The sequence below is a fragment of the Esox lucius genome, chromosome 13 (genome assembly GCF_011004845.1).
Source record: "Esox lucius isolate fEsoLuc1 chromosome 13, fEsoLuc1.pri, whole genome shotgun sequence".
Taxonomy (NCBI): domain Eukaryota; kingdom Metazoa; phylum Chordata; class Actinopteri; order Esociformes; family Esocidae; genus Esox; species Esox lucius.
In genome coordinates, this window is record NC_047581.1 from 31,558,949 (window position 1) to 31,586,099 (window position 27,151).

The following is a 27,151-nucleotide window of genomic DNA, read 5'->3' on the forward strand; positions in this document are numbered from 1 at the left end:
AAGATGGCAAGAGGAAATTATCTTTGAAAGTGGGTTAATTATTGGGGCACCGATGGCAAGAGCTTCAGAATACAAAGACAGCTGAACTGGCTAGTGTTTCAATAGGAAAAAGTGACAAAATGTACATCTGCATTTAGATCTGTGTGACAGACATCAGTGGATCGTGTCGGAAATTGTGGTCGAAAGCACACATTCGATGACCGTGACGCTTGTGTGTTAATGCGAAATGTAAGGACAAACTGAAGAGCAAATTTATCCCAGGTGACTAAGAATGTCAGTGCGGAACGTGATCAGACTGTGTCAGCAAAACAGTCCGTTTGGAACTACACACAGAGTGAGATATAATAGTGTTGCTGTGCATAGATCCTTCATTCCAAAGGTTTTTCCTTTAATTTGTCACGGGTCTGTATATACTACTACACCCAAAAAACATTAGAAATGTGTCTTCCTTGTTGAAAATACGTTGACAATCCATATTTCTGGTGGAATCATTTTTCTTTTTGATTGCTACAGCGATTGACTACATGGCTATTGGAGATATTCTCTCATTTTAATGAAACAAATCACAACAACGCATTTAAAGGAAAAAAAGACATGTATAGCCTGCTTCAGGAGATTTTGCTGGGGAGGGAAGAGTAGTTTCTGGTCAGTTGCACGGTAGCAGAGTTGCAGATGTCTTGCAGAGGCTGTCATTTTGGGAATCATTTTGGTGTCATTTTGGGGACGCATCTTAAGAACTTAATCAAACGTGTGGTGTCAGACCGCAATGAAATGTTCATGATGTAACTACGACTCTTGAATACAGGCATCGATAGACGGCCTCTACACAGTTTGAAATTGAATATTTTCCTGTTCTATAGTCACAACGTCATCTGAGAACTATATACCAATGCCCTTTCATATGGGTAAGGGATGGGCTCCAGACTATTCTATCAGCCAATCAGGTTTATTCGTGTACATCTATTTGTTTCCCAACGCCCAAGTGATTAAGGTAATATATGTAAATAAAAACAGTGAGTGATTAGACAGTGCTAATTTTAGAATGATTGCATACCTCCTCAGCAAACCTTTCTTTATCAACAAACATCGAACCCAAGTCATTTTCCCGAAGACAATTGACTTTACCTATCCTCTTATGTGGTCGAATTAGACTTAAGAATGATACTGAAGCCTAATTATAGACTGCACTACGGTACCACTGCGCAGTTACATCATAGGCTATAGAATGCCCGTTCTTCAATATTTTTTTGGGGAGGGTAACATTTTTATCCACCTGTAATAGTTTAAATACCTACATTTAAATATTCGTTATTTGAGTGCAAGTCTTATATTACGGGCTCTGTCAAAGTGTTTCTATATTAGTCGGAGTGGCTGTAGCAAGCTTTCAAGTCTCCATCTGGGTGGATTAGAGTCCTGTTATCCTCTTAACCCTAAATGTCCTCACGTTTCGACTCTCCTCTGCCATTTCGCAAACTTCCAAATCAAACGACGAATGACCAGAAGATTACGTGCCTCGTAAATTTAGTGTACGCATTCCGGATCTTGATTTTTATTCACTTTTCCGCAGGACCCTTGTCTCCATGTGCGCATCGACAATGGCACAGTAGACGCCCTTGGCTCGTGGTCCGTTCACCTGATCTTAAAGAGCTTTTATAGGTGTCAAACCTCTGTTACCTTTCATGCGCTAATGAAAATAATTTCCTTTTCGTTTGGCTTCCTCGCGAGCACGTACGTTTTGTAGAACTTTTAATTGGTAGTTAGTAGTCTCTGTTATTAGAAACTTTGATCAGTTGCGCCTTTCATCCGTCCCAACAATTAGACGCATGGAATTTGCGTAAAGCCTAAAATGTACATTTGACCGTATCAACTGTAGACAAAGAAGATATGGAGTTTACAAGTAAAGAGAGGAGCATTTTATATCTATTGCTCTTTTCAATATGCATGATCCATATTTCTTTTTGTGCAAAAAAGACCAACGTTCGAAGATCTGGTAAGTTGATTTATGATCACATTGCATATTATGTAGTCCTATAGGTCAACATATAGTTGTCTATTATATGGTGGCTAATATTTAACATACATGAACTATACTTTTTTCATTAACGTATCGGATAAGTAGGCTAACTGGTAGAATCACATTTTCTGATTGTCATTGTATAGACACCAGTTGTACATGTTCTGGAATAGAATTGAAACCGATGACAAACAGGTAATAAAATCTTAATTACAGTAATCAAATGAACTTGAAAGTCAATCATTATCACACATTCGATGACAGATAGATCATCATACAATGTTTTTAATTGAGGAAAGGGATTTGCAAAAGTGAATAATGCTGAGTGGTGGAATTGAATTGGAGGAGGCTCGGTGTTGTGGAGAAGCACTTTGTGACAACTGCTGATGTTAAAAGTATTTTACCAAATACATTTGATTGATTGATTGAGAGGAGGCGAGAGGACCTTTACATAACACGATAAATTATATAGTTTCTGCTGGTATGGGTGTACGTTATCAACCCGGTGATTCAAAACCTGAGTTTTGATTGGCGGAATGCTGTGGTATACCAGATCCGACCAGATCCCCCCATTTCCTGGATAGTCACCAGTTGAAATGCCTTAGGGTAAACAATGTTGTTTGGACCGCATATGGTGGCTTCTTCCGTATTACACCTACACTGGTGCATCAGCGTAATAGCCTTCATTAATCCAACACTTAATTACGTTAAAGAGAAACTATCAGAAAAAATGTTTTACAAATCGTAAAACCAGTTTTTTAAGACAAAGTTTTAATGAAAAAGAACAATGCTAGTCCTGATTGTTACTGTGGGTTTAAAAAGTTACTTTTAATGCATTTGTTAATAATTACATGTAATACATGGACGTGTGTTATATGTAATTATATAATACATGGACGTGTGTTCCAAGTTAATCTGATGACTAGTACATAAGTTCTGTGGCCCCCACCACTATCCAAGTTGCCCATCCCTGGTCTAGAGGCACCTTGAAAAGAATCTCCGAAGTCATTAAGGAAAGGTTTCACCACTGAGTCATGTGTAGCTCAGATGGTAGAGTTTGGTACCAGGGTTGTTGGTTCTATTTCCACAGGGTACCAGGAAAAGGTCCACATGTGTATGTACAGTGCTCTGGATAAGAAAACCTAAATTGAAATATAACCTATTTTAGGTTGACTTGCTAGCTAAAGCTACTTACTTGCTGCTAAAACACTCCAACTCTCACAGCTAAGTTTTTATGCTATCATCCATTGGCTTTCATAGTGAGCCCTGAGGTTTTGCCACCTAGCAGTGATACACCAACCATGAATGCCCATGGGAGCTCCTTTGCAAGGTTACTCTATGTCCTGGCAGAGTAATTTCAATGGCAGAGTAAAAGGGCAAAAAGAAACAAATACATTTACTGCTAAAAGTAATGCTAAAAATCTAGCAACAAAAAGAACTTGTCTTTTGCTACTTACTCTTCATGGGTCAACACACAACGTGTCAAAGCAGCTAAGCAGGTTTGTTTGAAGAGGAAAATTAACTATATTATATATAGTATAACAATATTTGAGTCTTTCATTTGACTTTGGATTATGTAAACCAAAAACTATTTCTACTGAAGCGAGTTCTGAGGTAAAATATCTTACTTAATAGTAATGGTCAAAGAACAACATCCATGGGTGAGGATAACTCGTTTGTTTTAACAAACTTTGTTCTACCCTTTTCCCCTCCAAGGCCCCCCAGAGCCAAGAAAATATTTCAGGTTCCCTTATATGAGAGATGAAATCTTCCATGTTTTCTTTTCTCTAAACGTATTATTGAATTACATGTTTTCATTGTGTTTATTAACATTTGTTCAGCTACGTCGATAGCCTCAAGCCCAACCCAATACTTGCCAAAAGAGAAAATCAAACCAATTGGTTAAATATGTACCAGACAATATGACATTTGTCATAATATTGGAATGTGTTTTGGGGGTTGGTGGCCTGGTGTTAGCATACAGGAGTATTTCAGAACGTATACCTATGCCCTAAACATGTGTACTGTGAATGACATGGACTAGGAAGAGCAGTTAAAAAACGTCCTTCCTTATTGTGACCACCTCCTGCACAATATCCATGACTGCATGTTGTATGTGAAAAATTACATACATCAAGAAAATGCCCTGCATCTGGCTAGAAACCTTGATGTCAATGAGTGGGACCTTACATTTTTTTTTTCACCACAGATCACTGACATGTGTTGTTTTCAGGTTCTGTATATGGACACTGACATTTAGTTGTTTTCACGTTCTGTATATGGACACTGACATGGAGTTGTTTTCACGTTCTGTATATGGACACTGACATGGAGTTGTTTTCACGTTCTGTATATGGACACTGACATGGAGTTGTTTTCACGTTCTGTATATGGACACTGACATGGAGTTGTTTTCACGTTCTGTATATGGACACTGACATGGAGTTGTTTTCACGTTCTGTATATGGACACTGACATGGAGTTGTTTTCACGTTCTGTATATGGACACTGACATGGAGTTGTTTTCACGTTCTGTATATGGACACTGACATGGAGTTGTTTTCACGTTCTGTATATGGACACTGACATGGAGTTGTTTTCATGTTCTGTATATGGACACTGACATGGAGTTGTTTTCACGTTCTGTATATGGACACTGACATGGAGTTGTTTTCACGTTCTGTATATGGACACTGACATGGAGTTGTTTTCACGTTCTGTATATGGACACTGACATGGAGTTGTTTTCACGTTCTGTATATGGACACTGACATGGAGTTGTTTTCACGTTCTGTATATGGACACTGACATGGAGTTGTTTTCACGTTCTGTATATGGACACTGACATGGAGTTGTTTTCACGTTCTGTATATGGACACTGACATGGAGTTGTTTTCACGTTCTGTATATGGACACTGACATGGAGTTGTTTTCACGTTCTGTATATGGACACTGACATGGAGTTGTTTTCACGTTCTGTATATGGACACTGACATGGAGTTGTTTTCACGTCCTGTACATGGACACTGACATGGAGTTGTTTTCACGTCCTGTATATGGACACTGACATGGAGTTGTTTTCACGTTCTGTATATGGACACTGACATGGAGTTGTTTTCACGTTCTGTATATGGACACTGACATGGAGTTGGTCCTAATGAATATGAGGTGGAACAGTGGTGGAATTGCTCTGTAAGGGGAAAATATATCTGTGCGCCTAGTCTACTCTTCCACTGTCCAAATTGTGTCTTGCTCTCTCCCTCTCTGACCTCTAAGCCTTGTGGAATGAGACCATTACGTCCGGCTGTCTGTACAGTCAGAAGCAGTTGCTCCTGACACACGGTTTTTGTCCTGACCTCTTCCTGGCTAGGACAGCTGTATTCCTTTGTATTCCACAGTGTGTTTTCCAGTCATTCTGGTCCCATTCTGCGAGGGGATTGGCAGGGATGTGTCCACATGTATCACATCACCTCTAAAACACACGGTTGGTGCTGGGGCTTAAATGGCACACTATTCCATCGGGGCATGTATAAAGGCCCTGCTGAAAATTAAGTGCACAAGAAAGAGGCTAAAATGGCATTTGGGACAGACTCTAGGGGTAGTGGAATCGACTGACACTTCTCCTGCTTTTGCCTAAAAGGCTGGAAAAGTTGGCCTTCTTATTCTGCTGGGAAGCAAATCTGGAAATGGAAGAAACCAGAGGATGACTGATCTGCTCTCAGGGGTTTCTTTACTAGAGACATCAGAGCGCTGGTGCATCGCGCTAGGGAGCTCTTCGTAGGATCCTTGAGAGGAGCCTTATATGTTTTATTCTATTGTGTTTTATGTTCCATTTGTTTCATTCTGCTTTGGTGTGCTGCTTTACACTCTGCTCTCCGTTTTGGCTGTGAAGATCAGCTCTCTACCCCTGGACCCGTGTGCCCTCTTAGAGCAGCCCTGCTGCCGCCAGGGACCGGTCTGTGAGTGAGAATGCATCCCGCGTGGGTGCGAGAGAGCTCCTGTGCACCATTTCACCCTGGCTGCTTCCGGTCCCCACTCACAAGGGTGTCACCTGTGTGGTAGCCTAGTGCCCCCTGTGGACCCGGGTTGAAAGAAATGCACTTCATAGGGAACCGGGTGCCGTGTGGAATAAACCTGTGAGACATCAACTGAACCCGACCGGAGAGGGTCCGAGTTCATGTGTCCACCTCAGGAGCAATGCTGATTACGCAGGTGTGAACGCCGCCTTCTTTTCCATCAGGGGACAGAGTTAAGGGAAAGGGCACTGAGGCCGTCAGCATTTTAATGGAATCAATGCTCGGTATGATGCAACTATTAGTCATTGCATATTTGATGTCATTGTTCAATGAGCCTCTATTGCAGGGCAATTCAGCACTTCTCCCGGAGGGCTAAAAGATTCAGACGCTGGAATCACTCATGGGACATGAGGTTAGTTAAATTAATTACAAAACGAAAAATAGAACGATTCGTCCCTCCGGGACTGAAGTTAAAGTGCACTATTCTGAGAGTGCTGTTCTGCAGTACAAGATCCAGTCACCCCAGACGTGTGGGGTAAAGACTGAGACCATGAGTATAGACACTCCCCCTCTTCAGACGAGTATCTGAGCTTTATCTGCCAGGACAACTAGATCAAGCGGGCAGAGCGGAAGAGACAAGGCGAGAGGGTTTTCTGTGCTCTCTCAATCTGTCCAAAATCAAAGGTTATGTCTGGCAGATAATGATAAGGTGCAATTTAGTCAAGAATTTATTGAAATGCGATTTAGATATCTCAGTTCCAAGTTAAAGCATGAGGCTTATTATATGATCTTATGTAAGTCTTAATTATATTGATTCCATGGTGCTGATAGAAGTGGGATACACATGACATACTGGCAAATAAAATAAAAAGGTAGTGTCAGATTTTGCAGCAGTCTATGTGTATTAGGCAAGCATCTCTGTCCACTGAATGCAGGTGGTTGGAATCAATGCCCTCCATTAAATATTTAAATGAGTATTCAAGTAACGACACGTTTCCACACACAGAGTAATTGGAGGATGTATGTCAGCCCGTTCTACACTGTATACTGACAGGTCCCAGTGGTGGGGGGAGGATTTAGGATCTCCTAATCACTGGATATCCTTCTCTGAATCAGCTCCTCTGAAACTGATTCGTCTCCGCTCCAGACCGACAGGTTCCAGTAATAGGGTGGTGGCTTTAAGATCTCCTAATTATCGGATATCCTTCTCTGAATCAGCTTCTCTGAAAATGATGAGCAGAGTATCCGCAGTGCCAGTCGTGACACCCATCGAGTGCCACCGCTTTCACCTTGTCCCCTTTTGATGACATCATTTCCTGGTCTATACAGAGCGCCTCAGCCCTCCATTGGACATCCAGTTGGAGACGGTGAACTGCTCAGCCTTCAGTGTGCGGTGGAAGATGCCCCGGCGCCATGTCAGCACCATCACCGGCTACAAGGTAACTATGCCACGCTGGCTCACAAAACATGGTTGTCACCGGTAGCCTAGCGGTTACAGCAGAAACCGAAAGGTTGTCAGGGCGTATCTCTCAGGCGGCAAGGTGAAGAATCTGTCATGCCGTGCTTGAGCAAGGCAGTTAACCCCAACTGCTTCCCAGGTCATTGCTGTAATAGAGAACAGTTCTGAGTGCCTGGTTAAGTCCCTTTCAATCTGCTGCCTGCATTTGTACGGTCTCTCAGTAGTATGTCTTGAACGCGGCCACATACTGGAGTGGACTGTGGCTAGCAGAATTCAGAGCTGACCTCAACCTCTGCCTGAGGTAGTTTTCCAAATGGCCTCCTATGGCCCAAGTCTAAAGGAGTGTGCTAGGTAGGGAACAGGAGGCGGTTTGGGATGCCGAGTTCTGAGAACCTTGTGGGTGAGTGTTACCTTAGGCTTCACTTGCCATCATGGCTCTACCAAACATTGGTGCTTCTGTCTCTCATCTGAAACTGACAGAAATAGAAGACAGAACTGCCTCTCATTCTCACCAGGAAAAAAAAAATACCTTATCAGATCTGTCAGAAATCTAATTTCCTCTGTCTTGGTCTCCATAAAGAAACCCATTTTTCTGCTGGCTGGATTCTCATAGAACCGCAGGGGAAAATGACTTCTGTTAAGTATTGGGACTTCTGTTCTTTCAGGCAGCTGACAGTCTAAATAAAGGGATAATCTGCTGCTGCGTCATCCATTTTGTCTTCATGAAATATACCCCGTGACTCCTGTAGAAAGAGTAATAATGATTGAAAATAATTACAATTGTAACATTAAAATGGTCCTTCAGAACCTAAGATATTAGCCTGTTTTACACAGTGTTTGTAAACATAGTAACTGCGGAAGGTACACTGGCCTTAAAACATGCTTACAGTTATAGTTATTATGTTATTATATCATCTGGTCAGTCCTTGCATCCATGGCTCTGTCTATGAATTTAACAGCGGTTACAAATCTTCAGCCATTTCTCTCTGCTTTTTTTACAGAAATGGGTGTGAAGAACGCCTTGTTATTGTTTCACTTTTTTGATTGCTGCTTTAAAACGTACTCTCAAATGCCTTTAGTCTTAGGTAGTATTGTATCAGCACAGTTTAAAATGTACAAACTCTATGCATTCCAGAAAACCAGAAATGTTCCCCGAAAATAAGGTAAGGATTGTATATAACAATTGGAATATTACATGAAAACATTGTTTTTTTAACTGAATTATCCTTGGATTGTTCTCTCAAGATTCAGTAGAATTGCTCAGAACATCTTTTAAAAGGCACCACAGAACCTTTGCCAAACATTCTCATGAGCACAACTGCTAAAGTAATTTAGTTGACACTTTTATTTATATATATATATATATATATTTGGCGGCTTGTTCATGCTTTATTTGACGGAGATAAAGATAAAGGACAGAGGATGTTGAAATAGCTGCAGGCATTAATCAGACCCATGCCGCAGCCTTGCATGTGCAACAGAGTCATTGGCTTAGTCTGCTCTAGGCCATACCTAGCCACTCATTCCCATTGTGTGATCTAATACATTACTGTATACAGTTACTACCTACAATTAATTACAAGGGATAGGAAATACAAAGAATATTTGAAGCTCAGAGGTGATTAATCCTGGGGCCACTCTCCCGTGGTCCCAAGACTGATTCCCTGATTAGAGGGAGAGGATGAAAACCAGGGCAATTACAGCCCCTCCAGGATAGGAGTTGGATCTATTGCCTTAATATTGACCATATGCACATACAAAATGGACTGTAGACACACACAAATACCGCCTATGCACACACACACACACACACACACACATGAAATTAACACAACGGTGGGAACCTTTTTAGACATCTTCTAGGTGAGATGTTAAAGGGTGTCCCGACTCTCCAAGATCCCAGGGCGCTGATCATATGAGATGGGGAGTTAACCGTGGCGTCATGTTAACATTTCTAATCTGCCCAAATGTTTTTTGATTTGTTTAACACTGTTTTTGTTACTACATGGTTCCATATGTGTTATTTCATACTTTTGTTGTCTTCACTGTTATTCTACAATGTGGAAAATAGTAAGAATACAGAAATTAGTAGTTGTGTCCAAACTTTTGACTGGTACTGTATATTTTTTTTCTTTTTTTCCCAAAACAAGAAAAAGTGTGTTTCTTATTATTGTTAGTGTTTGTTTTGTGGAGGAAGGAATTAATGTGTATCAGTTTGACATGATCCTTTCCCGGGATGGCCCATATGTCACTGCTAAGCGGATTAGATGGCTAGTTGACTGCTTTGAGATTACTATTTATTCATTTGGCCAATAGATTTGTAGTGGGTCATAATCCCGTTTTCTCATAGTATTTCCTGGTTGTGTGTGGTCATGCTCAGTGACATGTTTTGTGATTTGTGGTCTGTCACAGTAAAGGATAGTTCACTTAATCTTGTATTGTTGTGTGTACTGGCCCACAGTGCAAACCCCCGATTTGCATGTTAGAATTTTTATTTTATTTTAAATAAAACACTTCTAGTACAAAAGCATAAAAATGGAAGCTGATCTTGAACATGTGGTGTGTAAGTGATTGAGGACAAGCAATTTCCAAAGTAGACCATGATATGATAGAAGTCCTCTGCCCTAATCACTGACCTGCGACCTCTACGCTTCTCAGAAGCTTCTCACCTCTGCTTGTTTTTACAGTGTACATTCAAGCTTGTCGATGGTATTCTGCATGTATTGACCGCTGTGTGTGTGTTTCAGGTCTTCTACACGGAGATGAGGAACAATCGGCCAGTGAGCACAGCCGTTACGCTGGAGGTGCCTCTTAGTCTGGACATGCTGACCACCGTGAGTACCCTGTCCTCACTGGGGTTGCAGTTTATTCGTTTATTTATTTAGAATTACAACCTGCAGTTTACCAGAAAAGGGTATCTAGAGCCACCTACAGTGTTTGGAACGCACTGTAACAATATGGACATGTCATTACAGTAACATAAATGTACAATGTGTTACAGTAACATTATGGACATGTAATTACAGTAACATAAATGCGCAATATGTTACAATATCATTATGAATTTTTGTCATTACAGTAACATTAATGTACAATGTGTTACAGTAACATTATGGACATGTCATTACAGTAACATAAATGCACAATGTGTTACAATATCATTATGAATTGTTGTCATTACAGTAACATAAATGTACAATGTGTTACTGTAACAATATGGACATGTCATAGCAGTGACATTATTGACATGCCATTACTGTAATATTATGGGCATGTTATTTCTGTAATATAATGGACATGTCATTACTGTAATATCATGGACATGTTTTTTCTGTAATATAATGGACATGTTTTTTCTGTAATATAATGGACATGTCATTACTGTAATATCATGGACATGTTATTTCTGTAATATATTGAACATGTCATTACGGTAATATCATGGAAACACATGGCTTGGCATTATATTTGCTGTAATATAATTTACATGTTTTTTACAATAACATTATGTTATACTGGTGTTAGTCGCTTCACCTGAGTTGCTGCTGGATTGCGTCATGTAACGTCTCCCCAAGAAAATTAGGAGACACCCCTGCACAACATGGTTGCAATCAACAGTGTTAAGTGTTGGGATAAGAAGGCAGTGGGTCATTTGAAGAGTTTGGTGCCATTGAAGGTAATGCTAGTGCTGGCCCTTCCCTGGACCAGCATGGGAGACCAGATGTTTCTGGAAGTGATGTTAGAGGGCAAGTAGGGGGCACTCTTCCTCTGACATAATCACTACCTGATGCCCCAGGGCAATGAAGGGGACATTGCCCTGTGTAGGGTTTTGTCTTTTGGATGGGACAGACAGGAGTGTTGACTCTGTGGTCATGTTATCTCATACTCAAAGCCAACCTGACCCCTTCCGTTATGGACTTTTACTATGTACTTATAACCTTACCAAGTTATGCAAATAGCATAATCAAATGCCAAGCAAAACAAATGCTTTTGTCGTAACAGATGTGGGAGCCATAATGTACAATATGCTGTAGTCTGGGTATTTGCCAAGCAGGGGTATTGTATTAACATTGGTTTCAGGGCGAGGAAAGATGTATGTGCGTGGTTTGGCATATAATAAGGAATTTGAGAAATCACAATAAGATATGTAGCAGATATGGACCAAATTCAATGATATTAACTAGCTTCAACTAGCTTGTATTTGTCTTTTTGCATTTAGTATTAATTCTATTTACATTTATTTTGTTTGCCTTAAAGGTTTGTTTCAAACAATTTGATTTGCAATCCGGAACAGCACCCAAACTTGCAGGAAAGTTGCTTTGTGTAAAACTAGAGCAGGGACATGTCATTACAGGAACCATGACAGTATGGGCATGTCATTACAGGAACCATGACAGTATGGGCATGTCATTACAGGAACCATATATAAGAAGGGACATGTCATTACAGGAACTATGACAGTATGGGCATGTCATTACAGGAACCATGACAGAACTGACATGTAATTACAGGAACCATGACAGTATGGGCATGTCATTACAGGAACCATATAAAAGAAGGGACATGTCATTACAGGAACCATATAAAAGAAGGGACATGTCATTACAGGAACTATGACAGTATGGGCATGTCATTACTGAAACCATGACAGAAGGGACATGTCATTACAGCAACCACAACAGTATGGAAATGAGATTACAGTGACTGTGACAGTGTGGGCATCTGTACAGAAACGTATCAAATAACTGGTTTATAGAAGTTCAATACAGGCCAGGGTGATGTGTCCTGTGTGGCTCAGTTGGTAAAACGTGGCACTTGCCGTGCCAGGATGGTGGTGTTGAATACCATGGGGAGGGCTGATAGGTTAAAGGATGAAAACGGATACGCTCACTTCTCATCATGAGGGCATCATCTGGATGACATGGGTGGAAGTCTATCAACGTAGCTGTGTTATGAATATATAAATGTAAGGATGTGTATTATGGTATTTCTTGGAAAACACTGTTGACTGTTAATCATGTTGTCCCTTATTTTCTATTGTTCTCTATTAGGGGCAGCTGGATGGACAAGCAAGCTTTGTAAGTAGTATTTAGTATTTCTAAGTATTTCAGGGTAAGACTGATAGGAATGATGTCCTTTCATTAACCAGATCTTATCCAGATTTTGTATGTGTGTGTGTGCATGTGTGTGTGCTAATACAAGGACCCATGATGCACTCTCTTACCTTTGCTCCTAGGATGTTGACATTGGTGACCTTAAAGTAGCGACGCAGTACAGAGTTAGTGTTGGTGCGTATGGATGGGCAGGTGAGGGCCGTCCCAGCATGCCGAGGGATGTCAGCACCTCTCCACAGGGTAAGAGAAGGCGACCGCAGCATTGACCTCCAAGGTCCCAAGAGAACGTCCCGATGCTCGACTCCTTATTTCCTGTGCTACTGGGCTTTGTTTCTTTCTTCTTAATTTAACGGTGCAGGCAAGGCCTGTCCAAAGTGTGTTCTGTGTGTAGAGGCGATAGTTCCAAAACTTGGGGTGTGGACCCGATTTGGGGTCCCTTGGAAACTAGGTAAATTGGACAGTCTGCAGACTATTACAATGGACAGTCTGTGTCCTTACAGATTAGCGAATATGACACAGTTGTGGTCCCCTGCATTTTGTATTGGGGTAGTATGCCCTTAGTTTTGATGTTATGGTGTACAGGTAAATTCAGGAAGAACATACAAGGAGAAAGGTTCCTTATTTTGAGTGTTAGCTGTTATGCTGTGGCGTGCTATGTTCGTCCTCCAGGCATGTTTCTGTGTAGCTGTTGCTTACCTGTTTCCTGGCATGTCCAGCTTCAGTTTAATTGACTCTGTGAATCGAACGTGTTTCAGTTCAGTAGGACATTAAAGTGTCATGTGACCTGGCTGTTTTTCCCCGTCCATCCACAGAGATGTGCATGCCCCCATCACCCCCAACTCAACCCAATGTGGCGGCCGTGTCGGACACTGAGCTTGCGTTGTCATGGACACAGGGCGAGAGTGAGGGAAGTGCTCCGGTTCTACACTTCCTTGTGGCTTACATCCGGTATGTTTTTCCCCCGCAGTGACATTACTGCCCCTGTTTTCAGTTTGTGGCCGGTTCTAGCTATGGTGTCTGCTGTATCTGCATCCAAATAAATACCTTAAGAATAGTCAAAATGTCAATAATTCCTATGTCATTACCTAAATGTAATGTTCTGGGCTACTGCCATGTCTGCACCTAACAGCACTGTAGGCGGTCATTTGTTTGACGTTAGAATGCCTTTATTGGTTTGAATATTATTTAAACAGCTGTTTCTTCTTCACGCAGTCTGTGTAAACTAGACATATAGTTTCAGAAATATCAGTGTCATGGAAAGGCAAGCTGGGCAGTAATGAATGTACCAGCTGTACACGTTGAACTCTGATGAGCTCACCCAGCCAAGAGTCTGACATCAAATTCATTTGTGTCCTCATGCTCCCAGCCAAATGGGATAAGATGACGTTTCAATGCCTGTTAAAACAAGCACGCACTTAGATTGTGGGTTGATCAATTTCCAGATTCTAATAGTAAATGGCAAGGTTGAGAAAAGGTAGATAGAATAGTTATTTAGAAAGAGTCTTTAAAGCACGGTCTCTTTCAGAAATAGACGTCTGTTATTTTCTGTGGCACAGAAAGTGACGCAAAGTTAAGTAAAATCAGTCAGTTAACCACATTAAGGCGTAAACTCACCTCACAAAAGATCTTTGTTTCTGGAGCGCACTTCCAATAGAAGTTGCAAAACCAATAAAAAAGAATGTTATATATTAGTTTTAATTAATTATTAATGATTAGTTTTATTGTTTTATGTTCTTAATGTTCATGAATATACATGTGTTACAGATACATGGTGTCTATGCAGTATGTATTGTTTGAGCTACAAACCCACCCAACCTTCAAACTTATTCTCAAATGAAACTTTCTTATCTCTCAAAACAGATGATTATCCTTGGTTCAGGTCTGAGGGAGTCCAAGGAAGGCTGAAATGTCTCATTAACAGGACCTCTGGCTGCTCTGATATTTTATCTAGGTCCCGTCACTGAGGATTTACAGTCTGTCTGGCATCCCCAGAATCACGCCTACACTCCCTCACTCAATTAGCTTCCACCACAGCCATGAAGAAGGATCACTTAGGCTTGGATAGAACCCTCAGTTAAATCCTTATCTTGAATTCCCACCAATGTATAAGTACAATAGGCTGGGTAGGGGTACTTTAATTTTGAGAGACCCAGATCCTTGTTCAGTTTAGTAACCATATGTGAAAAACTTCAATGAATTTGAAAACCTGAAATTAAAATACATAAAATCAGACTTTTTCCATCTTTGTTTTCATCCAGTAACCCATAATATCCAAGTTAAAAATGAAATCTGAAAAATTATTACATTTAAAACTGTAAAAAACATATTTGGATAATTGACCACCCCCTATTTGTATACATATCTACAAGCTTTGCACACCTACTGTGGACTGTGGAATAATTTCCCATTCTTCCTTGCAGAATTGTTCCTGCTCAGTTATGATTGCATGGTGACCACTTATGGACTGCACCCTTCAAGTCATTCAAAAAGTTCTTGATGGAATTGAGATGAGTGTTCTGACTAGGCCACTCAAGGACATTCACCTTCTATTCTTTCAGCCACTGTACAGTTGTTTGGCAGTGTGCTCTGGCTTACTGTCATGTTGAAACGTGAGCCATCTTCCCATTTTCAACTTCCTGGCAGAGGGATGCAGGTTCTCCTCATGAATCCTGACAAGTAGGGACTACTGAAGAGAAACACCCCCACAACAGAATGACTGCCTTCCACCTTTAACTTAACTCTGCTCCAAGGGATGTACAAACTATCCATCCCCTGATGTGTGCCTGTCAACAACTTTATCTCATAGATCTTTTGAAAGTACCTCTCCACCCATGGTGACTTCCATGAACAACTTTTTTTAATTCTGGAAGCCAATTAAATTGTTTTGTGGTCTGGAAGGTGGTTGGTTGTACTTCAGTACGTTTGCAATTGTATTTCTAAGAGGGGTTGTTCACTTATCCAAAATAGGATATTTGACTGTTTTAATTGTATTACTTTTCAGAGTAAAAAAACCAACCCAAAACACTGGTTAAATACAGCTGAAAAAATTCTTATTTTAAGTGTTATTGTGATTTCAGGCTGTAAGGGGAAAAAAGGGTCTGGTGACTTTCTATAACCACTGTATATAGGATGTTTATGGTGTCTTTTACTCGCCACCCTTAAAACGACCAATCCAAAGTTCTTTGTCAAACACCACAAGAGAGGCACATCATTTTAATAACAAAACAAACTAGATCTTACTTTACAAAACTACATCATAGTTTTGTTTCTCCTGCTTAAGGAGAATCAATGTAATACTTGAAAACTAGCAAAAAGTATCACCAAAACATGTATTCCTTCTAAACATTTACTAAGACATAAGACTGGTACTAAAAAGAGCCATGATCGTGCAGAAAATAGCCTAATTCCCACTCTGAAGTATGGTGATGGACTGGATGCTATGTGGGGCTGTGATGTTGTGGGTTGTGATGTTATGTGGGGCTGTGATGTTGTGGGTTGTGATGTTATGTGGGGCTGTGATGTTGTGGGCTGTGATGTTATTGAGGGGCTGTGATGTTGTGGGCTGTGATGTTATGTGGGACTGTGATGTTGTGTGGGGCTGTGATGTTGTGGGCTGTGATGTTATTGAGGGGCTGTGATGTTGTGGGCTGTGATGTTATGTGGGACTGTGATGTTGTGTGGGGCTGTGATGTTATCTGAGGCTGTCATTTTATGTGGGGTTGTGATGTTGTGGGGTGTGGTGTTATTGAGGGGCTGTGATATTGTGAGCTGGGATGTTACGTGGGGCTGTGTTGTGATGTTATGTGGTGGTGTGTTTTTGTGGGTTGTGATGTTATGTGGGGCTGTGATGTTGTGGGTTATGATATTATGTGGAGCTGTGATGTTATGTGGGGCTGTGATGTTGTGGGCTGTGATGTTATGTGAGGCTGTGATGTTGTGGGCTATGATTTTGTGAGCTGTGATGTTATGTGGGTCTGTGATGTTTTGGGCTGTGATGTTATGTGGGTTTGTGATGTTGTGGGCTGTGATGTTACGTGGGGCTGTGATGTTGTGGGTTGTGGGCGAAGATCCATGTTAGGATACATGGCAACATGGACTCATCACATCAAGTACCAGATTATTTTTGCCTCTGCCAGGAGGCTAAAACTGGGTCGTTGGGTCTTCCAGCAGGACAACCATCCAAAGCTTAACTCTAAAGGGAGGGTGCACAATGTACTTAATGCAGTGGTGCCAATAAATGGTTCTGAATAAAATAATTATTTCTTGATGGTTATAATCATAGATCTCACAAGGGTGTGCCATCTCACAAGGAGGAGCTTGGTTTACGTTTTCAGTGAGTTCTCTGGTCCTAATGGTGTCTCCTCCGTGTAGGCCTGAGATGGACACCGAATGGACCTACATCAGGGAGCCCATAGAGGCCAACTCCATGGTGCTGAAGGGGTTAAGCCCTGACACAGAGTACCAGTTTGTGGTCCGGGCTGTCAACGTCCACGGAGTAAGCCCTCCCAGTTCCATCAACAACCCTGTCCGCACACTTGGTAACTGCTCCCACTGTATATGTGTGTGTGTGTGTGTGTGTCCCTGTGTTTGTCTCTGTGTGTGTGTCTGTCTGTGTGTGTTTGTGTGTGTGTGTGTTTGTGTCTATATGTTTGTCTCTGTGTGTCTGCTTATGTGTTTGTTTTTCTGTGTGTAGGTAACTGCCCTGCCACTATTTGTATGTATGTATGTGTGTGTGTTCTGTCTATTTCCTTTTGTCCATGGAGATGAAGCAATTGACCTGGACAGGGCCAGAGTAAAATTGTTCCCCTATTGTTTTAAAGTAATGCGTATTACCATTGTTGTGTGTGTGTTGTAGGGGAGGAGGAAAGATTTTTGGGCTGATTGATATTGACTTAAGTTCTAGGTCCCTAACGACATCATATTTCCTACATAGTGCATTACTTTTTATGGGATCCCCGTCAAAGGTATGGTAGCTTGTGTGAAAGAGAGTGCCATTTAGGAAGCATTCAGGGAGAACCCTGAGGCTCCAGAGCAGTGGTGTCACAACAGGGAGAGGGAGGGGCCCTGCCACACTATCAGGCACGTGTGTGTGTGTGTGTGCTCACTGTGTTATTCCCCCCCCCCCCCCTGTCGATCTGCTGGTGGGCTTTGGCGTCAGCACGCTTCCTGGCAAATCAAGGGTTAAAACTGGGCCGATTGAATTAAGCATCTTAAGTCCTGATGGTTTGCAGAGGCGGTCCCAGAACACGTGTGTGCACCCCACCCCCGTCCCGGGTTACGGCCTCATCAGACAGGATTATAGTGGGGGGGGGGGGGCTCAGTTGCCCCCCAGCAGGGAAGGGCAGGATTTTACTGGACCAGACTAACCCCCGCAACTCCAAATTAACCCACTTAATGGCCAAACATTAGGGGACTCATTTTGGGAAATGGGTGGTGTGACTGGGGGGACATTACCCATCCTGCCTGTCTTATTTGTGGTTTACATTTCCTCCTGTTTCTTGTATACTATGAAGAATGAACAAGGCCCGATACATTTCTCTTACCTCTCTTGGAAGGCAGAAACATTTCTGTTTGTCGCCTCTACCTGCTAGTTAACTGAACAGGCACACACACACACACGCACACACACGCACGCACGCACACACACACACACACGCACGCACACACACGCACGCACGCACACACACGCACACACAATGGTGTTTGTAAGGTACACAATTTAGTGTCGCTCAGTGGATTCTGAATGTCCCAGTGTTTTTGTTTCCTCTGGTCTGTCGGGACCCAGCCTGGGCTCCGTCCGCCTGGTCCGGCTCAAATCTGGGGACCAGGTTCCAGTATTGGGAGAAGGACCCTTACTACAGGATGTCAGGTAGACCTGGGACAGTTACTGCATTGGCCCTGCTTGCACGTCTATTTGTTCCGTTACAGCATGTCAACTCCTAGTCATCATCATGAGTGACAGACAAGTTGCCATTGGGGCACAAACAGATCTGGGATCAGGCTACCAACACGTGTCATCTGTCCCTGTAAAGCGTGGTCATCCACCAACACTCATTAGCTCATCATCCTCATCCTCACCAATATGGACTTCCTAAAGTGTCAGTGGCTGTTGACAAAGTCCCCACCACGGAGTTGAATAGAAGATGTTCTCACCACAAAGCCAGTATTAGAGAGGGGAGCTTCTTCCAACTCCATGGTCCCCACTGTTCCGGTCCGTGGAGCATCCCAGAAGTCACTCCTCATCCCACCCAGTCATCTATGTGATAGGCAGCTTCACGGCTTAGTAACTCATGTCCAATCAAAGCAGGCAGTACGTTGTTTCCCATCTCATAACATGAACCCGGACCTCTGACACAATCAATACATTGATCCGATCACCGCTGTGTGCGTGGAACATGTGTTTTGCAAAACTCTTGCCATTGCCGTCTGATCCTGTTGGTTTTGTCCGTTTTCCCAGGGTCAGTAGAGATGGACAGCAGTGGTTATGGCCAGCGCTACATCACCGATGCCAAGATCAAAGACGAAGATGGGTTTGACATAGATGACTCTGACTACGATGTCTTCATTGAGGAGGTGGGTCATCGTGCATCTTATCATATTCAGGGTCTCAGAGTAGGAGTGCTGATCTAGGGTCAGGTACAACCTCTATGTCATTACCTTGACGGAGAGAGGATGGACTTGGTGTGTCTTAGTGGGGACTTGGTGTGCCTTAGTGGGGACATGGTGTGTCTTAGTGGGGACATGGTGTGTCTTAGTGGGGATTTGGTGTGCCTTAGTGGGGACTTGGTGTGTCTTAGTGGGGACTTGGTGTGCCTTAGTGGGGACTTGGTGTGTCTTAGTGGGGACTTGGTGTGTCTTAGTGGGGACTTGGTGTGTCTTAGTGGGGACTTGGTGTGTCTTAGTGGGGACTTGGTGTGTCTTGGTGGGGACTTGGTGTGTCTTGGTGGGGACTTGGTGGGGACTTAATGTGTCATGGTGTGTCTTGATGGGGATTTGATGTGTCTTGATGGGGATTTGATTTGTCTTGATGGGGATTTGATGTGTCTTGATGGGAACTTGGTGTGTCTTAGTGGGGACTTGGTGTATCTTGGTGGGGAATTGATGTGTTTTGGTGGGGACTTGGTATGTCTTGGTGGGGACTTTGTTGTATCTTGGTGGGGAATTGATGTGTCTTGGTGGGGACTTGGTGTGTCTTAGTGGGGACTTGGTTTGCCTTAGTGGGGACTTGGTGTGCCTTAGTGGGGACTTGGTGTGTCTTAGTGGGGACTTGGTGTGTCTTGTTGGGGACTTGGTATGTCTTGGTGGAGACTTGGTGTGCCTTAGTGGGGACTTGGTATGTCTTGGTGGAGACTTGGTATGTCTTAGTGGGGACTTAATGTGTCATGGTGGAGACTTGGTCTGTCTTGGTGGGGACTTGGTGTGTCTTGTTGGGGACTTGGTATGTCTTGGTGGAGACTTGGTATGTCTTGGTGGAGACTTAATGTGTCATGGTGGGGACTTGGTGTGTCTTGGTGGAGACTTGGTCTGTCTTGGTGGAGACTTGGTGTGTCTTGTTGGGGACTTGGTATGTCTTGGTGGGGACTTGGTATGTCTTGGTGGGGACTTGATATATCTTGGTGGGGACTTGGTGCATGATACCAATGGCATTAGTGCTATTCAACCCTGGTCAATAAGGCTCCAGAATATATCAGTCGGTAAGCTATTCTCTGGACTAATTAAAAAATGACATACAGCAGAATGGTCTGGTTTACTGGGCCCAAAAAAACTTTTAGTGCATGTAATTTATTGACAGTATATGTTGCCATTTATTTTTGAACGCAACTAAACTGATCTTGCCAGTAGCACCACTCTGTCCTTCCACAGCTGAATCCGTTTCCCGCCATTCCCAACGGCGACAACCAAAGATCCCAGCTCCGTTCCTGGTCTGGAATGCCATCCTCTCAGCCTGGCCGGAACGTCATCTACAGAATGGGCACGGCCGCGCCCGAAGCCACCCTCGTCCCCTCCACCTCCGCCGACATAGAGATGGGCTCCCCGTTAACCCCCGTCACCCCCGAGTTAATCCCTGGGAGTGCCGCCACCGACGGCTCCACGCTGCCCCCCACCACTCCTACACCCCCCATGACCCAGTGGAGGGGCCCTGTCCCGCGGCTCTACGACCTGGCCTGTGATGACACGGTGTGCCCCTCTGACAGCTTCTGCCTCAGCGACTACGAGAGTGGAGGCTCACGCTGCCACTGCAACCTGGGTCGCGGTGGCGACTTGTGCACCGACGGTGGGTCTGCCCGGGTCAGGTCATCATCTAACTTCACTCAATGTTTTGAGGGAACTGTGTGTGTCTGTGTGTGTTTGTCTGTCTGTGTGTGTGTGTGTGTGTCTCTTTGTGGGTGGGGTGGGGGGGCAGCAGACATAGGTGCTATATTTAAGTCTTTAGATATCCTTTTGGAAATGTACCTCTGTCTCCTGTTTCTTTGAAACCGTCTCTCTAATGGAACGGGGAGGTTATTATTTTCTCCACTCTGGCCTGTCTCAAAGGGCCTCTATCAGAGTGTTCCATGTAAAAACCTTACAAAGGAAATGTGGCAGGTAGCTTAGCAGTTAGAGCTTTGAGCCTGTCTGGCCAGCAACCTGAATCTCGCTGCTGGCTGTCGTCTGAGGCTAAATAATGTGGGTCCAGATTGGTCCATTGATGGGGGACCAGATGAGGCTTGAGGTGGTTCTGGAGGTCCAGTACGAGACACTCATCCCTCTGTTCGAAAGTCCAAATCCAAGTACCTCAGTGTATTGAAGAAGACTTTTAGTTGCACAAGGGGGCCCCATAACCAACTTGTTATGCCGAACAAGCCTATTGTTTTTAGCGTCAGTATTTAATTTGAGTGTTTTTGTGTCGTCTGACTTTTACATTACTTTTACATATATTTCTGCGCCGGCTTAGTGTTATCTCCTCTGTGTTTACCAGGAGTGGCTGTGCAGTTTCCAAGATTCTATGGCCACTCCCACATGACCTTTGAACCTCTAAAGAACTCTTACCAGAACTTTCAGATTTCCATTGAATTCAAGGTACGGTACTGTCCTATACACTAGCTGTGTGTGTGTGTGTACTAGGTGTGTGCTGTCCTATACGCTAGCTGTGTGTGAGTGTGAGTGTGTGCTGTCCAATACACTTGCTGTGTGTGTGTGTGTGTGTGTAGGTGTGGGTGTAGGTGTGTGTGTTGTTGTCGATATTATCTGTGTTTCTGTATCAGGCTGACTCTGAGGATGGCTTGTTGCTTGTTTGTGTTTATACAATTAGGTCCAGAAATAATTGGACACTGGCATAAGTTTAGTTTTTTTGGCTGTTTACCAAAATATATTCAAGATACTGTTAAATAATGAATACATGCTTGAATTTGAGGGTATTCACATCCAAATTGGAGGAAGGGTTTAGGAATTGTAGCTCAATAATATGTAGCCACCACTTTTTCAAAGGACCGAAAGTAATTGGACAATTGACTCAAAATCTGTATCATGGACAGGTATGGGCTCATCAATTAAGCAGATTAAAGGTCTGGAGTTGATTCCAGGTGTGGCATTCGTGTTTGGAAGCTGGTCAAAGGAGCTCTGAATGCAAGTGAAACAGGCCATCCTTAGGCTGCAAAAAACATCCATCAGAGAGATAGCAGGAACATTAGGAGTGGCCAAATCAACAGTTTGGTACATTCTGAGAAAAAAAAAGAACGCACTGGTGAGCGCTGCAACACAAAAAGGCCTGGATGTTCATGGAAGACAACAGTGATGAATAATCGTAGGATCCTTCCCATGGTAAAGAAAAACCACTTCACAACATCCAGCCAAAAAAAGAATACTCTCCAGGATGTAGGCATATCATTATCCAAGTCTACCATGAACAGAATACTTCACGAGAGCAAATACAGAGGGTTCACCACAAGGTGCAAACCATTCATAAGCCTCAACAATAGAAAGGCCAGATTTTGCCAAAAAAATCTAAAAAGCCAGCCCAGTTCTGGAACAGCATTCTTTGGACAGATTAAACTAAATCAACCTGTACCAGAATGATGGGATGAAAAAAATTATGTAGAAGGCTTGAAACGGCTCATGATCAGGAGCATACCACATAATCTGTAAAATACAGGGGAGGCAGTATGATGGCATTGCCATGCATGGCTTCCAATGGCACTGGGTCACTAGTGTTTATTGATGATGTGACAGAAGACAGAAGCAGCCAGATGAATTCTGAAGTGTATTGGGATATATTGTCTATTCAGATTCAGCCAATTTCAGGGAAGTTAATTGGACGACGCTTCACTTTATAGATGGAAAATGACCCAAAACATATTGCAAAAGCAACCCAGGAGTTTTTTAAAGAAGTGGAATATTCCACAATGGCCGAGTCAGTCACCTGATCTGAACCTGATCAAGCATACATTTCACTTACTGAAGATAAAATCTAAGACAGAAAGACCCATGAACAAACAACAACTGAAGACAACTGAAGTAAAGGCCTGCTAAAGCAAGGAGGAAACCCAACATTTGGTGATTGGGTGCAAAGAAGTATTAAAAATGAAAATTTAATTTAGGATTGTGTTGATTTGTCCAATTACATTTGTGCCTGAAATATGGGGACTGTGTATGAATATGGTTGCAATTCCTAAACGTTTCATATTATATTTGTGTTCATTTCAAATCCATATACACTCACCTAAAGGATTATTAGGAACACCTGTTCAATTTCTCATTAATGCAATTATCTAATCAACCAATCACATGGCAGTTGCTTCAATGCATTTAGGGGTGTGGTCCTGGTCAAGACAATCTCCTGAACTCCAAACTGAATGTCAGAATGGGAAAGAAATGTGATTTAAGCAATTTTGAGTGTGGCATGGTTGTTGGTGCCAGACGGGCCGGTCTGAGTATTTCACAATCTGCTCAGTTACTGGGATTTTCACGCACAACCATTTCTAGGGTTTACAAAGAATGGTGTGAAAAGGGAAAAACATCCAGTATGCGGCAGTCCTGTGGGCGAAAATGCCTTGTTGATGCTAGAGGTCAGAGGAGAATGGGCCGACTGATTCAAGCTGATAGAAGAGCAACTTTGACTGAAATAACCCCTTGTTACAACCGAGGTATGCAGCAAAGCATTTGTGGAGCCACAACACGCACAAAAAGGAAAATTAGGCTACAATTTGCACGAGCTCACCAAAATTGGACAGTTGAAGACTGGAAGAATGTTGCCTGGTCTGATGAGTCTCGATTTCTGTTGAGACATTCAGATGGGTTTCAGACATTCAGAGTCAGAATTTGGCGTAAACAGAATGAGAACATGGATCCATCATGCCTTGTTACCACTGTGCAGGCTGGTGGTGGTGGTGTAATGGTGTGGGGGATGTTTTCTTGGCACACTTTAGGCCCCTTAGTGCCAATTGGGCATGGTTTAAATGCCACGGCCTACCTGAGCATTGTTTCTGACCATGTCCATCCCTTTATGACCACTATGTACCCATCCTCTGATGGCTACTTCCAGCAGGATAATGCACCATGTCACAAAGCTCGAATCATTTAAAATTGGTTTCTTGAACATGACAATGAGTTCACTGTACTGAAATGGCCCCCACAGTCACCAGATCTCAACCCAATAGAGCATCTTTGGGATGTGGTGGAACGGGAGCTTCGTGCCCTGGATGTGCATCCCACAAATCTCCATCAACTGCAAGATGCAATCCTATCAATATGGGCCAACATTTCTAAAGAATGCTTTCAGCACCTTGTTGAATCAATGCCACGTAGAATTAAGGCGAAAGGGGGTCAAACACAGTATTAGTATGGTGTTCCTAATAATCCTTTAGGTGAGTGTATGTTTGTGTGTGTAGGTGTGTGTAGGTGTTTATATATCTGTGTGTGTAGGTGTTTATGTATGTTTGTGTGTGTAGGTGTTTATATATTTGTGTGTGTAGGTGTGTGTAGGTGTTTATATATCTGTGTGTGTAGGTGTTTATGTATGTTTGTGTGTGTAGGTGTGTGTAGGTGTTTATATATTTGTGTGTGTAGGTGTGTGTAGGGGTTTATATATTTGTGAGTGTAGGTGTGTGTAGGTATTTATGTATGTTTGTGTGTGTAGGGGTGTGTAGGTGTTTATATATTTGTGAGTGTAGGTGTGTGTAGGTGTTTATGTATGTTTGTGTGTGTAGGTGTGTGTAAGTGTTTATATATATGTGGGTATAGGTGTGTGTAGATATGTCTTTATTCATGTTTGTTTTGGTGTGTGTGTTGTCTGTCTCAGGCTGACTCTGAAGATGGCTTGTTGCTGTACTGTGGGGAGAATGAGCATGCCCGGGGAGACTTCACCTCTCTGGCTCTGGTCCGAGGCAAGCTTCATTACAGGTTTGTGATCCCTGTTGTCCCCGGGTTCCTGATCTGGGGTCAGTTTAGCACCCCCCCCAACCAGTGGCTAAAGTTAGGACTGGGGGGAAGCTGATCCTAGACCTGTTTCCTACTAGCCACGGCAGGCACGCTGTGATGGGCTCCCTGCGTTGTGTTCGCGCAGGTTCAACTGTGGCACAGGGGCGGCTCAGATAGTGAGCGAGAGTGGCGTGGTGCCGGGACGGTGGCACAGAGTCACGGTGTTCAGGGACGGCATGAGTGGCTGGCTAAGGATGGACAATGACACGCCTATCTCAGGGCGCTCGCAGGTCAGCCCCACTCACACGCCAAAACACACCCACACACACACACACAGCGCATTTGGACATTGCTGATATTTCGCTGGCTCTTTCCCAAATGCCAGCCAGTTGTCGATTTGCGAGGTGTCCATTCATGATTGACAGGGGATAATCCCTCCCACTAGAGCGCTTTGACCCAATTCCATTTGCTATTTTGCTTTTATTCGTTTGGTTTTCTTCCCAGGAGGATTAGCCGAGGCTTTACTTTAATGGCTGTCCCCTGTCTTTCGTCTCGTAGGGACAGTATACCAAGATCACCTTCCGCAGTCCGCTGTATGTGGGCGGGGCCCCAAGTGCCTATTGGCTGGTCCGGGCGACAGGCAGCAACCGAGGGTTCCAGGGCTGCATCCAGAGCCTGACCGTCAACAACAAGGCCACAGACCTCCGTCCCTGGCCCCTCGGCAGTGCCCTGAGCGGGGCAGACATCGGTGAGAGAGTGGGTCCAATCCTGACTGTCCCTTGTGCAGGGGTCTAAGATGCCGTGTGCTGCTCGGTAGTGTGCATTTGGCTCTACACCGTCTATGATTGTAGGGGCTTGTTGATGGGACAGGGTTGTCTTGAATTTCTAAGGTGTGTCTACTTCAGGGGTGGGCAAACAGCCCGCAGGACAATTCCATCCAGCCCACGGTAGGTAATAAAGTAATTAGGAGGGGAAGTAAAAAATAACTCACCATCCCATTCTTAAGCATCTGAATCTGGACTTAAATTATTTAGAAATTATAATGGACCTACTGTATAAATGTTTTAATGATTCCCCTTTTTGGGCCTGCGAAACATTTGTGGTTAACGAATTACAAAACAAATGGCCCTCCATTTAATTTCAAAATCCCAATAGCCCCCGAGCCAAACAGTTTGCCTCCCCCTGGTCTACGTCCTGGTAGAGCACCTATCTCAACTCTAACGTATCTGCTTTGAGTTGCCACGATCAGGCGAGGCCGTGATCACGAATTGGATGTTGAGAAGTTGGTGGGAGGAGAGTGTAGCATCCTTAAGTCATGCCCCCTGGGGTTCAAACACTTTGATTACTTTTTGATTACTTTTTCAGTCATATTTGTCAGTAAAACTCAGGAATGCATATTGTTTTGTGTTCTACTCTGGCTTTCTTTAATAAAATGTAGTTAAACACTTAACTCATTAAATTAATTAATGTTGGCTAAATGTGTGGGCTGGGAATGCAGCAGTAAAATAAACCCTGCTTGACAGTCCATGGTCCATCACAATTTCTTTCCCAGGTCAGATTTGAGCTGTCTTTGATTCTGTAGCCACCATATTGATTAGTGTATTTATATCTGGTGTGGAGTTGAATGGATTGACAGACGTTGATGAGAGATGACAGGACTGCTGGCTCTCAGTTGGTGCTTACATGTGACTTCTCACTGTGAACTAAGCGAGCTGATACTTTCAAAGGAAGACCACGTGAAAGACACATCCCACCCCCTTAAAGATGATGTGTGGGGACATGCTACAGAAAAGAAACATTTTGGCTATGTAAAGTTTATTTAGTTTTATGAAATATCTCTTTAAACAGTGCTTGTGTATGTATGTGTTTGTGTGTGTGTGTGTGTGTGTGTGCGTGAACTTGTATGTATGTATGTATGTATGTATATATGTGTGTGTGTTTTCCAGGTGAGTGCAGTGACAGTGTGTGTGAGCAAGTGACTTGTGCCAATGGAGGGATCTGCTATGCCAACCGCGCTGATGGCTACATCTGTCTCTGTCCACTGGGCTTCAGAGGAGAGCTCTGTGAAGAGAGTAAGTCACAACTCCCCTGTCTTCTACTCTGCCCGTTGTCTCTGTCAGAGTTTACAGTGTAAGGAATAGGGTGCCATCTG

The 27,151-nt window shown here is 43.2% G+C and overlaps 1 protein-coding gene across 4 annotated transcripts in view; it reads left to right on the top strand.

The window, feature by feature from the left end:
- The first annotated feature begins 1,441 nt into the window (after positions 1-1,441).
- The window catches only part of LOC105014583 (pikachurin), a 33,244-nt gene continuing 7,534 nt past the window's right edge, over positions 1,442-27,151 (top strand). For 2 of the 4 annotated variants that reach the window (XM_020052229.2, XM_034296666.1), the window contains exons 1-15: positions 1,442-1,990; positions 7,360-7,469; positions 10,237-10,323; positions 12,541-12,567; positions 12,726-12,843; positions 13,416-13,551; positions 16,975-17,141; positions 18,389-18,472; positions 19,061-19,176; positions 20,467-20,878; positions 21,563-21,663; positions 24,881-24,981; positions 25,145-25,289; positions 25,558-25,747; positions 26,946-27,071. In XM_020052229.2, coding sequence (XP_019907788.1) covers positions 1,885-1,990; positions 7,360-7,469; positions 10,237-10,323; positions 12,541-12,567; positions 12,726-12,843; positions 13,416-13,551; positions 16,975-17,141; positions 18,389-18,472; positions 19,061-19,176; positions 20,467-20,878; positions 21,563-21,663; positions 24,881-24,981; positions 25,145-25,289; positions 25,558-25,747; positions 26,946-27,071 — 2,026 coding nt within the window. In that variant the 5' untranslated portion in view covers positions 1,442-1,884. Of the gene's footprint in view, positions 1,991-6,423; positions 6,443-7,359; positions 7,470-10,236; positions 10,324-12,540; positions 12,568-12,725; positions 12,844-13,415; positions 13,552-16,974; positions 17,142-18,388; positions 18,473-19,060; positions 19,177-20,466; positions 20,879-21,562; positions 21,664-24,880; positions 24,982-25,144; positions 25,290-25,557; positions 25,748-26,945; positions 27,072-27,151 lie in introns of those variants that run through there. The other 2 variants (XM_034296667.1, XM_010877018.3) reach the window with 2 other exon arrangements.